General features: G+C 52.6%; 1 protein-coding gene across 1 annotated transcript in view; it reads left to right on the forward strand.

Moving 5' to 3' along the window:
• Positions 1-118: 118 nt before the first annotated feature.
• Positions 119-15,195, forward strand: part of ELP5 (elongator acetyltransferase complex subunit 5) — a gene marked incomplete at its 3' end in the record, with an annotated part of 230,252 nt that continues 215,175 nt past the window's right edge. The window contains exons 1-2 of the mRNA XM_088465637.1: positions 119-263; positions 9,503-9,563. Of these exons, the coding sequence (XP_088321763.1) occupies positions 212-263; positions 9,503-9,563 (113 nt within the window). The remainder of the gene's footprint in view (positions 264-9,502; positions 9,564-15,195) is intronic.

Below are 15,195 nucleotides of genomic sequence, written 5' to 3' on the forward strand. Positions count from 1 at the left end.
AGGCACTAGAGGGGCACGTTTCTTCTCCTCTCCTGTCTCCATCACAGCCGCCATTGTTACTCGGGATCAGCATCATATAGCGCTACAAGAAAATGGCCGCCGCAGCTGGTGGGTGCAGTAAGATGGCGGTGAGGGAAGAGCGGCCATCTTTGTACTCCTGTGTCTATGCTCGCGGAACGTGTAAGGTTATGACAGAACAGCGGCCGCCGCTATGTTACAGGAGCTGAGAGACTCCGGGACCCCCGGGCTCCTAATAATCACTGGTAATGGCTCCTCTCTGTGCTGGCTTCTCTCATATATATGGTACCGGCTGTACTCCCCCTATATGAGGTACCGGCTGTATTCCCCCTATATGGGGTGGTGGCTGTATTCCCCCTATATGGGGTACCGGCTGTACTCCCCCTATATGTGGTACCGGCTGTACTCCCCCTATATGTGGTACCGGCTGTACTCCCCCTATATGTGGTACCGGCTGTACTCCCCCTATATGAGGTACCGGCTGTATTCCCCCTATATGGGGTGGTGGCTGTATTCCCCCTATATGGGGTACCGGCTGTACTCCCCCTATATGTGGTACCGGCTGTACTCCCCCTATATGTGGTACCGGCTGTACTCCCCCTATATGAGGTACCGGCTGTATTCCCCCTATATGAGGTACCGGCTGTATTCCCCCTATATGTGGTACCGGCTGTACTCCCCCTATATGTGGTACCGGCTGTATTCCCCCTATATGTGGTACCGGCTGTACTCCCCCTATATGTGGTACCGGCTGTATTCCCCCTATATGGGGTACCGGCTGTACTCCCCCTATATGAGGTACCGGCTGTATTCCCCCTATATGGGGTACCGGCTGTATTCCCCCTATATGGGGTGGTGGCTGTATTCCCCCTATATGTGGTACCGGCTGTATTCCCCCTATATGTGGTACCGGCTGTATTCCCCCTATATGGGGTACCGGCTGTATTCCCCCTATATGGGGTACCGGCTGTATTCCCCCTATATGTGGTACCGGCTGTACTTCCCCCTATATGTGGTACCGGCTGTATTTCCCCTATATGGGGTACCGGCTGTATTCCCCCTATATGGGGTACCGGCTGTATTCCTCCTATATGAGGTACCGGCTGTATTCCCCCTATATGTGGTACCGGCTGTATTCCCCCTATATGTGGTACCGGCTGTATTCCCCCTATATGGGGTGGTGGCTGTATTCCCCCTATATGGGGTGGTGGCTGTATTCCCCCTATATGTGGTACCGGCTGTATTCCCCCTATATGTGGTACCGGCTGTATTCCCCCTATATGTGGTGCCGGCTGTATTCCCCCTATATGTGGTACCGGCTGTATTCCCCCTATATGTGGTACCGGCTGTATTCCCCCTATATGTGGTACCGGCTGTATTCCCCCTATATGTGGTACCGGCTGTATTCCCCCTATATGGGGTACCGGCTGTATTCCCCCTATATGGGGTACCGGCTGTATTCCCCCTATATGTGGTACCGGCTGTACTTCCCCCTATATGTGGTACCGGCTGTATTTCCCCTATATGGGGTACCGGCTGTATTCCCCCTATATGGGGTACCGGCTGTATTCCTCCTATATGAGGTACCGGCTGTATTCCCCCTATATGTGGTACCGGCTGTATTCCCCCTATATGTGGTACCGGCTGTATTCCCCCTATATGGGGTGGTGGCTGTATTCCCCCTATATGGGGTGGTGGCTGTATTCCCCCTATATGTGGTACCGGCTGTATTCCCCCTATATGTGGTACCGGCTGTATTCCCCCTATATGTGGTACCGGCTGTATTCCCCCTATATGTGGTACCGGCTGTATTCCCCCTATATGGGGTGGTGGCTGTATTCCCCCTATATGTGGTACCGGCTGTATTCCCCCTATATGTGGTACCGGCTGTATTCCCCCTATATGTGGTGCCGGCTGTATTCCCCCTATATGTGGTACCGGCTGTATTCCCCCTATATGTGGTGCCGGCTGTATTCCCCCTATATGTGGTACCGGCTGTACTTCCCCCTATATGTGGTACCGGCTGTATTCCCCCTATATGGGGTACCGGCTGTACTCCCCCTATATGAGGTACCGGCTGTATTCCCCCTATATGGGGTGGTGGCTGTATTCCCCCTATATGGGGTACCGGCTGTATTCCCCCTATATGTGGTACCGGCTGTATTCCCCCTATATGTGGTACCGGCTGTATTCCCCCTATATGGGGTACCGGCTGTATTCCCCCTATATGTGGTACCGGCTGTATTCCCCCTATATGGGGTGGTGGCTGTATTCCCCCTATATGGGGTGGTGGCTGTATTCCCCCTATATGTGGTACCGGCTGTATTCCCCCTATATGTGGTACCGGCTGTATTCCCCCTATATGGGGTACCGGCTGTATTCCCCCTATATGGGGTACCGGCTGTATTCCCCCTATATGTGGTACCGGCTGTACTTCCCCCTATATGTGGTACCGGCTGTATTTCCCCTATATGGGGTACCGGCTGTATTCCCCCTATATGGGGTACCGGCTGTATTCCTCCTATATGAGGTACCGGCTGTACTCCCCCTATATGGGGTACCGGCTGTATTCCCCCTATATGGGGTGCCGGCTGTATTCCCCCTATATGTGGTGCCGGCTGTATTCCCCCTATATGTGGTACCGGCTGTATTCCCCCTATATGAGGTGCCGGCTGTATTCCCCCTATATGTGGTACCGGCTGTATTCCCCCTATATGTGGTACCGGCTGTATTCCCCCTATATGTGGTGCCGGCTGTATTCCCCCTATATGTGGTACCGGCTGTATTCCCCCTATATGTGGTGCCGGCTGTATTCCCCCTATATGTGGTACCGGCTGTACTTCCCCCTATATGTGGTACCGGCTGTATTCCCCCTATATGGGGTACCGGCTGTACTCCCCCTATATGAGGTACCGGCTGTATTCCCCCTATATGGGGTGGTGGCTGTATTCCCCCTATATGGGGTACCGGCTGTATTCCCCCTATATGTGGTACCGGCTGTATTCCCCCTATATGTGGTACCGGCTGTATTCCCCCTATATGGGGTACCGGCTGTATTCCCCCTATATGTGGTACCGGCTGTATTCCCCCTATATGGGGTGGTGGCTGTATTCCCCCTATATGGGGTGGTGGCTGTATTCCCCCTATATGTGGTACCGGCTGTATTCCCCCTATATGTGGTACCGGCTGTATTCCCCCTATATGGGGTACCGGCTGTATTCCCCCTATATGGGGTACCGGCTGTATTCCCCCTATATGTGGTACCGGCTGTACTTCCCCCTATATGTGGTACCGGCTGTATTTCCCCTATATGGGGTACCGGCTGTATTCCCCCTATATGGGGTACCGGCTGTATTCCTCCTATATGAGGTACCGGCTGTACTCCCCCTATATGGGGTACCGGCTGTATTCCCCCTATATGGGGTGCCGGCTGTATTCCCCCTATATGTGGTGCCGGCTGTATTCCCCCTATATGTGGTACCGGCTGTATTCCCCCTATATGAGGTGCCGGCTGTATTCCCCCTATATGGGGTACCGGCTGTATTCCCCCTATATGGGGTACCGGCTGTATTCCCCCTATATGGGGTGCCGGCTGTATTCCCCCTATATGGGGTGCCGGCTGTATTCCCCCTATATGTGGTGCCGGCTGTATTCCCCCTATATGGGGTGCCGGCTGTATTCCCCCTATATGGGGTACCGGCTGTACTCCCCCCCTATATGTGGTACCGGCTGTATTCCTCCTATATGGGGTACCGGCTGTATTCCTCCTATATGGGGTACCGGCTGTATTCCCCCCTATATGGGGTACCGGCTGTATTCCCCCTATATGGGGTGCCGGCTGTACTCCCCCCTATATGGGGTGCCGGCTGTACTCCCCCTATATGTGGTGCCGGCTGTACTCCCCCTATATGTGGTACCGGCTGTATTCCCCCTATATGGGGTACCGGCTGTATTCCTCCTATATGGGGTACCGGCTGTACTCCCCCTATATGAGGTACCGGCTGTACTCCCCCTATATGAGGTACCGGCTGTATTCCCCCTATATGGGGTGGTGGCTGTATTCCCCCTATATGGGGTACCGGCTGTACTCCCCCTATATGTGGTACCGGCTGTACTCCCCCTATATGTGGTACCGGCTGTACTCCCCCTATATGAGGTACCGGCTGTATTCCCCCTATATGGGGTGGTGGCTGTATTCCCCCTATATGGGGTACCGGCTGTATTCCCCCTATATGTGGTACCGGCTGTACTCCCCCTATATGTGGTACCGGCTGTATTCCCCCTATATGGGGTACCGGCTGTACTCCCCCTATATGAGGTACCGGCTGTATTCCCCCTATATGTGGTGGTGGCTGTATTCCCCCTATATGGGGTACCGGCTGTATTCCCCCTATATGTGGTACCGGCTGTACTCCCCCTATATGTGGTACCGGCTGTATTCCCCCTATATGGGGTACCGGCTGTACTCCCCCTATATGAGGTACCGGCTGTATTCCCCCTATATGGGGTGGTGGCTGTATTCCCTCTATATGGGGTACCGGCTGTATTCCCCCTATATGTGGTACCGGCTGTATTCCCCCCTATATGTGGTACCGGCTGTATTCCCCCTATATGGGGTACCGGCTGTATTCCCCCTATATGTGGTACCGGCTGTATTCCCCCTATATGGGGTGGTGGCTGTATTCCCCCTATATGTGGTACCGGCTGTATTCCCCCTATATGTGGTACCGGCTGTATTCCCCCTATATGGGGTACCGGCTGTATTCCCCCTATATGGGGTACCGGCTGTATTCCCCCTATATGTGGTACCGGCTGTACTTCCCCCTATATGTGGTACCGGCTGTATTTCCCCTATATGGGGTACCGGCTGTATTCCCCCTATATGTGGTACCGGCTGTATTCCCCCTATATGTGGTGCCGGCTGTATTCCCCCTATATGTGGTGCCGGCTGTATTCCCCCTATATGTGGTACCGGCTGTACTTCCCCCTATATGTGGTACCGGCTGTATTTCCCCTATATGGGGTACCGGCTGTATTTCCCCTATATGGGGTACCGGCTGTATACCCCCTATATGTGGTACCGGCTGTATTCCCCCTATATGGGGTACCGGCTGTATTCCCCCTATATGGGGTACCGGCTGTATTCCCCCTATATGGGGTACCGGCTGTACTCCCCCTATATGTGGTACCGGCTGTATTCCCCCTATATGGGGTACCGGCTGTACTCCCCCTATATGAGGTACCGGCTGTATTCCCCCTATATGGGGTGGTGGCTGTATTCCCCCTATATGGGGTACCGGCTGTATTCCCCCTATATGTGGTACCGGCTGTACTCCCCCTATATGTGGTACCGGCTGTATTCCCCCTATATGGGGTACCGGCTGTACTCCCCCTATATGAGGTACCGGCTGTATTCCCCCTATATGTGGTGGTGGCTGTATTCCCCCTATATGGGGTACCGGCTGTATTCCCCCTATATGTGGTACCGGCTGTACTCCCCCTATATGTGGTACCGGCTGTATTCCCCCTATATGGGGTACCGGCTGTACTCCCCCTATATGAGGTACCGGCTGTATTCCCCCTATATGGGGTGGTGGCTGTATTCCCTCTATATGGGGTACCGGCTGTATTCCCCCTATATGTGGTACCCGCTGTATTCCCCCTATATGTGGTACCGGCTGTATTCCCCCTATATGGGGTACCGGCTGTATTCCCCCTATATGTGGTACCGGCTGTATTCCCCCTATATGGGGTGGTGGCTGTATTCCCCCTATATGTGGTACCGGCTGTATTCCCCCTATATGTGGTACCGGCTGTATTCCCCCTATATGGGGTACCGGCTGTATTCCCCCTATATGGGGTACCGGCTGTATTCCCCCTATATGGGGTACCGGCTGTATTCCCCCTATATGTGGTACCGGCTGTACTTCCCCCTATATGTGGTACCGGCTGTATTTCCCCTATATGGGGTACCGGCTGTATTCCCCCTATATGGGGTACCGGCTGTATTCCTCCTATATGAGGTACCGGCTGTATTCCCCCTATATGTGGTACCGGCTGTATTCCCCCTATATGTGGTACCGGCTGTATTCCCCCTATATGGGGTGGTGGCTGTATTCCCCCTATATGGGGTGGTGGCTGTATTCCCCCTATATGTGGTACCGGCTGTATTCCCCCTATATGTGGTACCGGCTGTATTCCCCCTATATGTGGTGCCGGCTGTATTCCCCCTATATGTGGTGCCGGCTGTACTTCCCCCTATATGTGGTACCGGCTGTATTTCCCCTATATGGGGTACCGGCTGTATTCCCCCTATATGGGGTACCGGCTGTATTCCCCCTATATGTGGTACCGGCTGTATTCCCCCTATATGGGGTACCGGCTGTATTCCCCCTATATGTGGTACCGGCTGTATTCCCCCTATATGGGGTACCGGCTGTACTCCCCCTATATGTGGTACCGGCTGTATTCCCCCTATATGGGGTACCGGCTGTACTCCCCCTATATGAGGTACCGGCTGTATTCCCCCTATATGGGGTGGTGGCTGTATTCCCCCTATATGGGGTACCGGCTGTATTCCCCCTATATGTGGTACCGGCTGTATTCCCCCTATATGTGGTACCGGCTGTATTCCCCCTATATGGGGTACCGGCTGTATTCCCCCTATATGTGGTACCGGCTGTATTCCCCCTATATGGGGTGGTGGCTGTATTCCCCCTATATGGGGTGGTGGCTGTATTCCCCCTATATGTGGTACCGGCTGTATTCCCCCTATATGGGGTACCGGCTGTATTCCCCCTATATGGGGTACCGGCTGTATTCCCCCTATATGTGGTACCGGCTGTACTTCCTCCTATATGTGGTACCGGCTGTATTTCCCCTATATGGGGTACCGGCTGTATTCCCCCTATATGGGGTACCGGCTGTATTCCTCCTATATGAGGTACCGGCTGTACTCCCCCTATATGGGGTACCGGCTGTATTCCCCCTATATGGGGTGCCGGCTGTATTCCCCCTATATGTGGTGCCGGCTGTATTCCCCCTATATATGGTGCCGGCTGTATTCCCCCTATATGAGGTGCCGGCTGTATTCCCCCTATATGGGGTACCGGCTGTATTCCCCCTATATGGGGTACCGGCTGTATTCCCCCTATATGGGGTGCCGGCTGTATTCCCCCTATATGGGGTGCCGGCTGTATTCCCCCTATATGGGGTGCCGGCTGTATTCCCCCTATATGTGGTGCCGGCTGTATTCCCCCTATATGGGGTGCCGGCTGTATTCCCCCTATATGTGGTGCCGGCTGTACTCCCCCCTATATGTGGTACCGGCTGTATTCCTCCTATATGGGGTACCGGCTGTATTCCTCCTATATGGGGTACCGGCTGTATTCCCCCTATATGGGGTACCGGCTGTATTCCCCCTATATGGGGTGCCGGCTGTACTCCCCCTATATGGGGTGCCGGCTGTACTCCCCCTATATGTGGTGCCGGCTGTACTCCCCCTATATGTGGTGCCGGCTGTATTCCCCCTATATGGGGTACCGGCTGTATTCCCCCTATATGGGGTACCGGCTGTATTCCCCCTATATGTGGTACCGGCTGTATTCCCCCTATATGTGGTACCGGCTGTATTCCTCCTATATGTGGTACCGGCTGTATTCCTCCTATATGGGGTACCGGCTGTATTCCCCCTATATGAGGTACCGGCTGTATTCCCCCTATATGTGGTACCGGCTGTATTCCCCCTATATGTGGTACCGGCTGTATTCCCCCTATATGTGGTACCGGCTGTATTCCCCCTATATGAGGTACCGGCTGTATTCCCCCTATATGTGGTACCGGCTGTATTCCCCCTATATGGGGTACCGGCTGTATTCCCCCTATATGGGGTACCGGCTGTATTCCCCCTATATGAGGTACCGGCTGTATTCCCCCTATATGGGGTACCGGCTGTATTCCCCCTATATGGGGTACCGGCTGTATTTCCCCTATATGGGGTACCGGCTGTATTCCCCCTATATGGGGTACCGGCTGTATTTCCCCTATATGGGGTACCGGCTGTATTCCCCTTATATGGGGTACCGGCTGTATTCCCCCTATATGGGGTACTGGGGTGGTGGCTGCATGCCCCCTATATGAGGTACTGGGGTACTGGCTATATTCCCCCTATATGAGGTACTGGGGTACTGGCTGTATTCCCCCTATATGAGGTACTGGGGTACTGGCTATATTCCCCCTATATGAGGTACTGGGGTACTGGCTGTATTCCCCCTATATGAGGTACTGGGGTACTGGCTGTATTCCCCCTATATGAGGTACTGGGGTACTGGCTGTATTCCCCCTATATGAGGTACTGGGGTACTGGCTGTATTCCCCCTATATGAGGTACTGGGGTACTGGCTGTATTCCCCCTATATGGGGTACTGGGGTGGTGGCTGTATTCCCCCTATATGAGGTACTGGGGTGGTGCCTGTATTCCCCCTATATGAGGTACTGGGGTGGTGCCTGTATTCCCCCTATATGAGGTACTCGGGTGGTGGCTGTATTCCCCCTATATGAGGTACTGGGGTGGTACCTGTATTCCCCCTATATGAGGTACTGGGGTGGTACCTTTATTCCCCCTATATGAGGTACTGGGGTGGTGGCTGTATTCCCCCTATATGAGGTACTGGGGTGGTGGCTGTATTCCCCCTATATGAGGTACTGGGGTGTTGGCTGTATTCCCCCCTATATGGGGTGGTGGCTGTATTCCCCCTATATGAGGTACTGGGGTGGTGCCTGTATTCCCCCTATAAGGGGTACTGGGGTGGTGGCTGTATTCCCCCTATATGGGGTACTGGGGTGGCGGCTGCCTTGGGTGGTGGTGAGTGTTGGGTCTGTGGTACTGGGGTGGTGGTTGTCTGTATTCCTCATATGTGGGGTTGGGTGCTTGGTCTGGGGTGGTGGGTGTCTGTGTTCCCCCTATATGCTGTACTGGGGAGGTGGGAGCCTGTTTTCCCCATATTTGAGGGGTGGGTGCATGTATTCCCCGTATATGTGCTATGGGTTTGTTGGTGAGTGTTGGGTCTGTGGTACTGGGGTGGTGGGTGCCTATATACCTCATATATGTGGGGGTGGGTGCTTGGTCGGGGGTGGTGGGTGCCTGTATTCCCCATATATGTGTTTGTGGGTAGATTCTGTGCCTGTGATACTGCAGAGGTGGTGGGTGTCCTGTCCTCACCATATAATGTATGTGGGGGTAGTTGGTGTGTTGAAGTCCTGGGGTTTGCAGTGTCTTCTTAATGTTTAGGAACTGGATGTCCTGTTACCAGGGTGGGGGTGATGAGTACTTCCCCTCTTTGTGTGTTACCTAGGAGGCTGCCAGCCAGTCAGTGTGCACAGAGCTCTTCCTGCCTCCTGCCCCTTCTGAAATCCTGTGGGTGCTGCAGGAAGCCTATTTTTAACACTGCACAAGCCAATCATCTTCTATCACTTGTCTCCTCAGATTCCGCGCTTCATAGTGGTCGGGAAATACTCCTCAGCTTTCTTCTTGCTGCGCTACAGCGGTGAGTGTGGTAGGGCCGGCCTAGTTTGGGGCATCATGGAGTGAGAAAGGATGACGTCATGACAGATGAGAGAAGGACAGAGGAAAAGGTGGTAGTTGGAGAAGGAGAGCACTATATAGACTGAACGCTGGCTGATGGGGGTTAAGGGGCGTACACACGTAGCGATTATTTGGACGATTGATAACGATATCGTTCAGTCGTCCAAAAATCGTTTTCGTTTTTTCCCCAAAACGATGAACGATAACTGCCAATGCGCGCTCCCGTTTGTAGTTGGTAGTTAACGTTCATTGCCCGAACCTCCCGTCCAACCTGACGATAATGTCACGGCACTGAACAAAATCGTTCTTTATTTCGTTCAGTGTTTCTGCTCAGTGTCATTAATGACACTGTGCACACCCCTGCCCGGGACACACAGTACAATTTTGTTCATGGAGCAAATCGTACAGTGGGCCTGATTCAGAGCTGAACGCTCTGACCAGAGCGCTCGCTCTGCATCAGGGCATCCCAGCTAAATTTGGAGTGGCCTCCTGGCCACTCGCAAAGCTGTGGGTGACCACCCACAGCTTATGCGAGCGGCCAAAAAGATGATCTCCCACCGCAGGGTCTTTGACCATCGCGACCATCGGGCTTGCGACGAGACCCTGTGGTAGGGTCTCGCTTCCGCAAGCCCAGGAGTGATTTTGGCTCTATCAGACCCAAAATCACTCCCACTGACATCATTACTGATGTCAGTGGGGCCGGACTCAGACGGTAGGCGTTCCCATGGGAACGCCTCCGTCTGGCAGCCACGCCCCCGGCACGCTCACCAAAGGGGGCGTACTGTCAATCAACATCGACAGCACGCCCCCTTTGGTGCGAGACCCGGAGCGTCGGAGAGCCTGTCGCTATCCGGGTCTCGCGCATGCGCACGATGGAGCTCCCTCCGTCGTACGCATGCGCAGTGGGGCAACATCGACCCATTTGCGAGCGTCCTTTGCTTGCGAACGGGTCTGAATGACCCCCTGTGTTTCTGCACCTTAAGATAATGGACATGCTGCATGGACAGAGGAGATGGTGGGAGAAAGGGAGTACTATATAGACTGTAGACTGGGTGATGAGGGTTAGATAATGGACATGCTGCATGGACAGAGGAGATGGTGGGAGAAGGAGAGCACTATATAGTCTGAAGACTGGGTGATGCGGGTTAGATAATGGACATGCTGCATGGACAGAAGAGATGGTGGGAGAAGGAGAGCACTATATAGTCTGAAGACTGGGTGATGAGGGTTAGATAATGGACATGCTGCATGGACAGAGGAGATGGTGGGAGAAGGAGAGCACTATTTAGACTGAAGACTGGGTGATGAGGGTTAGATAATGGACTTGCTGCATGGACAGAGGAGATGGTGGGAGAAGGGGAGCACTATATAGACTGAAGACTGGGTGATGGGGGTTAGATAATGGACATGCTGCATGGACAGAGGAGATGGTGGGAGAAGGAGAAGGGGAGCACTATGTAGACTGAAGACTGGGTGATGGGGGTTAGATAATGGACATGCTGCATGGACAGAGGAGATGGTGGGAGAAGGGGAGCACTATATAGCCTGGGTGATGAGGGTTAGATAATGGACATGTTGCATGGACAGAGGAGATGGTGGGAGAAGGAGAGTACTATATAGCCTGAAGACTGGGTGATGAGGGTTAGATAATGGACATGCTGCATGGACAGAGGAGATGGTGGGAGAAGGGGAGCACTATATAGCCTGAAGACTTGGTGATGGGGGTTAGATAATGGACATGCTGCATGGACAGAGGAGATGGTGGGAGAAGGGGAGCACTATATAGACTGAAGACTGGGTGATGGGGTTAGATAATGGACATGCTGCATGGACAGAGGAGATGGTGGGAGAAGGGGAGCACTATATAGACTGAAGACTGGGTGATGAGGGTTAGATAATGGACATGCTGTATGGACAGAGGAGATGGTGGGAGAAGGAGAGCACTATATAGTCTGAAGACTGGGTGATGCGGGTTAGATAATGGACATGCTGTATGGACAGAGGAGATGGTGGGAGAAGGAGAGCACTATATAGTCTGAAGACTGGGTGATGGGGGTTAGATAATGGACATGCTGCATGGACTGAGGAGATGGTGGAAGAAGGGGAGTACTATATAGACTGAAGACTGGGTGATGGGGGTTAGATAATGGACATGTTGCATGGACAGAGGAGATGGTGGAAGAAGGAGAGTACTATATAGCCTGAAGACTGGGTGATGGGGGTTAGATAATGGACGTTCTGTATGGACAGAGGAGATGGTGGGAGAAGGGGAGTACGTTATAGACTGGGTGATGGGGTTAGATAATGGACATGCTGCATGGACAGAGGAGATGGTGGGAGAAGGGGAGCACTATATAGACTGAAGACTGGGTGATGCGGGTTAGATAATGGACATGCTGCATGGACAGAGGAGATGGTGGGAGAAGGGGAGCACTATATAGACTGAAGGCTGGATGATGGGGTTAGATAATGGACATGCTGCATGGACAGAGGAGATGGTGGGAGAAGGGGAGCACTATATAGCCTGGGCGATGAGGGTTAGATAATGGACATGCTGCATGGACAAAGGAGATGGTGGGAGAAGAAGAGCACTATATAGACTGAAGACTGGGTGATGGGGTTAGATAATGGACATGCTGCATGGACAGAGGAGATGGTGGGAGAAGGAGAGCACTATATAGACTGAAGACTGGGTGATGAGGGTTAGATAATGGACATGCTGCATGGACAGAGGAGATGGTGGGAGAAGGGGAGCACTATATAGACTGAAGACTGGGTGATGGGGTTAGATAATGGACATGCTGCATGGACAGAGGAGATGGTGGGAGGAGAGCACTATATAGACTGAAGACTGGGTGATGGGGTTAGATAATGGACATGCTGCATGGACAGAGGAGATGGTGGGAGAAGGGGAGCACTATATAGCCTGAAGACTGGGTGATGGGTTTAGATAATGGACATGCTGCATGGACAGAGGAGATGGTGGGAGAAGGAGAGCACTATATAGACTGAAGACTGGGTGATGAGGGTTAGATAATGGACATGCTGCATGGACAGAGGAGATGGTGGGAGAAGGGGAGCACTATATAGACTGAAGACTGGGTGATGGGGTTAAATAATGGACATGCTGCATGGACAGATGAGATGGTGGGAGAAGGAGAGCACTATATTGACTGAAGACTGGGTGATGAGGGTTAGATAATGGACATACTGCATGGACAGAGGAGATGGTGGGAGAAGGGGAGCACTATATAGACTGAAGACTGGGTGATGGGGTTAGATAATGGACATGCTGCATGGACAGAGGAGATGGTGGGAGAAGGAGAGCACTATATAGCCTGGGTGATGAGGTTAGAGAATGGACATGCTGCATGGACAGAGGAGATGGTGGGAGAAGGAGAGCACTATATAGACTGAAGACTGGGTGATGAGAGTTGGATAATGGACATGCTGCATGGACAGAGGAGATGGTGGGAGAAGGGGAGCACTATATAGACTGAAGACTGGGTGATGGGGTTAGATAATGGACATGCTGCATGGACAGAGGAGATGGTGGGAGAAGGAGAGCACTATATAGCCTGGGTGATGAGGTTAGAGAATGGACATGCTGCATGGACAGAGGAGATGGTGGGAGAAGGAGAGCACTATATAGACTGAAGACTGGGTGATGGGGGGTTAGATAATGGACAGAGGAGATGGTGGGAGTAGGAGAAGGGGAGCACTATATAGACTGGGTGATGGGGTTAGATATTGGACATGTTGCATGGACAGAGGAGATGGTGGGAGAAGGGGAGCACTATATAGACTGAAGACTTGGTGATTGGGGTTAGATAATGGACATGCTACATGGACAGAGGAGATGGTGTGAAAGGGGAGTACTATATAGACTGAAGACTGGGTGATGAGGGTTAGATAATGGACATGCTGTATGGACAGAGGAGATGGTGGGAGAAGGAGAGCACTATATAGACTGAAGACTGGGTGATGCGGGTTAGATAATGGACATGCTGCATGGACAGAGGAGATGGTGGGAGAAGGGGAGCACTATATAGACTGAAGACTGGATGATGGGGTTAGATAATGGACATGCTGCATGGACAGAGGAGATGGTGGGAGAGAAGGGAGCACTATATAGCCTGGGTGATGGGGTTAGATAATGGACATGCTGCATGGACAGAGGAGATGGTGGGAGAAGGAGAGCACTATATAGTCTGAAGACTGGGTGATGCGGGTTAGATAATGGACATGCTGCATGGACAGAGGAGATGGTTGGAGAAGGAGAGCACTATATAGACTGAAGACTGGGAGGTGAGGGTTGAATAATGGACATGCTGTATGGACAGAGGAGATGGTGGGAGAAGGGGAGCACTATATAGACTGAAGACTGGGTGATGGAGGGTTAGATAATGGACATGCTGCATGGACAGAGGAGATGGTGGGAGAAGGGAAGCACTATATAGACTGAAGACTGGGTGATGGGGGGTTAGATAATGGACATACTGCATGGACAGAGGAGATGTGGGAGAAGGGAAGCACTATATAGACTGAATACTGGGTGATGGGGGTTAGATAATGGACATGTTGCATGGACAGAGGAGATGGTGGAAGAAGGAGAGTACTATATAGCCTGAAGACCGGGTGATGGGGGTTAGATAATGGACGTTCTGTATGGACAGAGGAGATGGTGGGAGAAGGGGAGTACGTTATAGACTGGGTGATGCGGGTTAGATAATGGACATGCTGCATGGACAGAGGAGATGGTGGGAGAAGGGGAGCACTATATAGACTGAAGACTGGGTGATGAGGTTAGAGAATGGACATGCTGCATGGACAGAGGAGATGGTGGGAGAAGGGGAGCACTATATAGACTGAAGACTGGGTGATCGGGGTTAGATAATGGACATGCTGCATGGAGAGAGGAGATGGTGGGAGAAGGAGAGCACTATATAGCCTGGGTGATGAGGTTAGAGAATGGACATGCTGCATGGACAGAGGAGATGGTGGGAGAAGGAGAGCACTATATAGACTGAAAACTGGGTGATGGGGGTTAGATAATGGACATGCTGATTGGACAGAGGAGATGGTGGGAGAAGGGGAGCACTATATAGCCTGGGTGATGTGGGTTAGATAATGGACATGCTGCATGGACAGAGGAGATGAACGGAGAAGGAGAGCACTATATAGACTGAAGACTGGGTGATGGGGTTAGATAATGGACATGCTGCATGGACAGAGGAGATGGTGGGAGAATGAGAGCACTATATAGTCTGAAGACTGGGTGATGCGGGGTAGATAATGGACATGCTGCATGGACAGAGGAGATGGTGGGAGAAGGAGAGCACTATATAGACTGAAGACTGGGTGATGAGAGTTGGATAATGGACATGCTGCATGGACAGAGGAGATGGTGGGGGAAGGAGAGCACTATATAGACTGAAGACTGGGAGGTGAGGGTTGAATAATGGACATGCTGTATGGACAGAGGAGATGGTGGGAGAAAGGGAGCACTATATAGACTGAAGACTGGGTGATGGAGGGTTAGATAATGGACATGCTGCATGGACAGAGGAGATGGTGGGAGAAGGGAAGCACTA

This window comes from Taudactylus pleione, unplaced genomic scaffold (assembly GCF_031769625.1).
Source record: "Taudactylus pleione unplaced genomic scaffold, aTauple2 ptg002067l, whole genome shotgun sequence".
In the NCBI taxonomy this organism is placed as follows: Eukaryota; Metazoa; Chordata; class Amphibia; order Anura; family Myobatrachidae; genus Taudactylus; species Taudactylus pleione.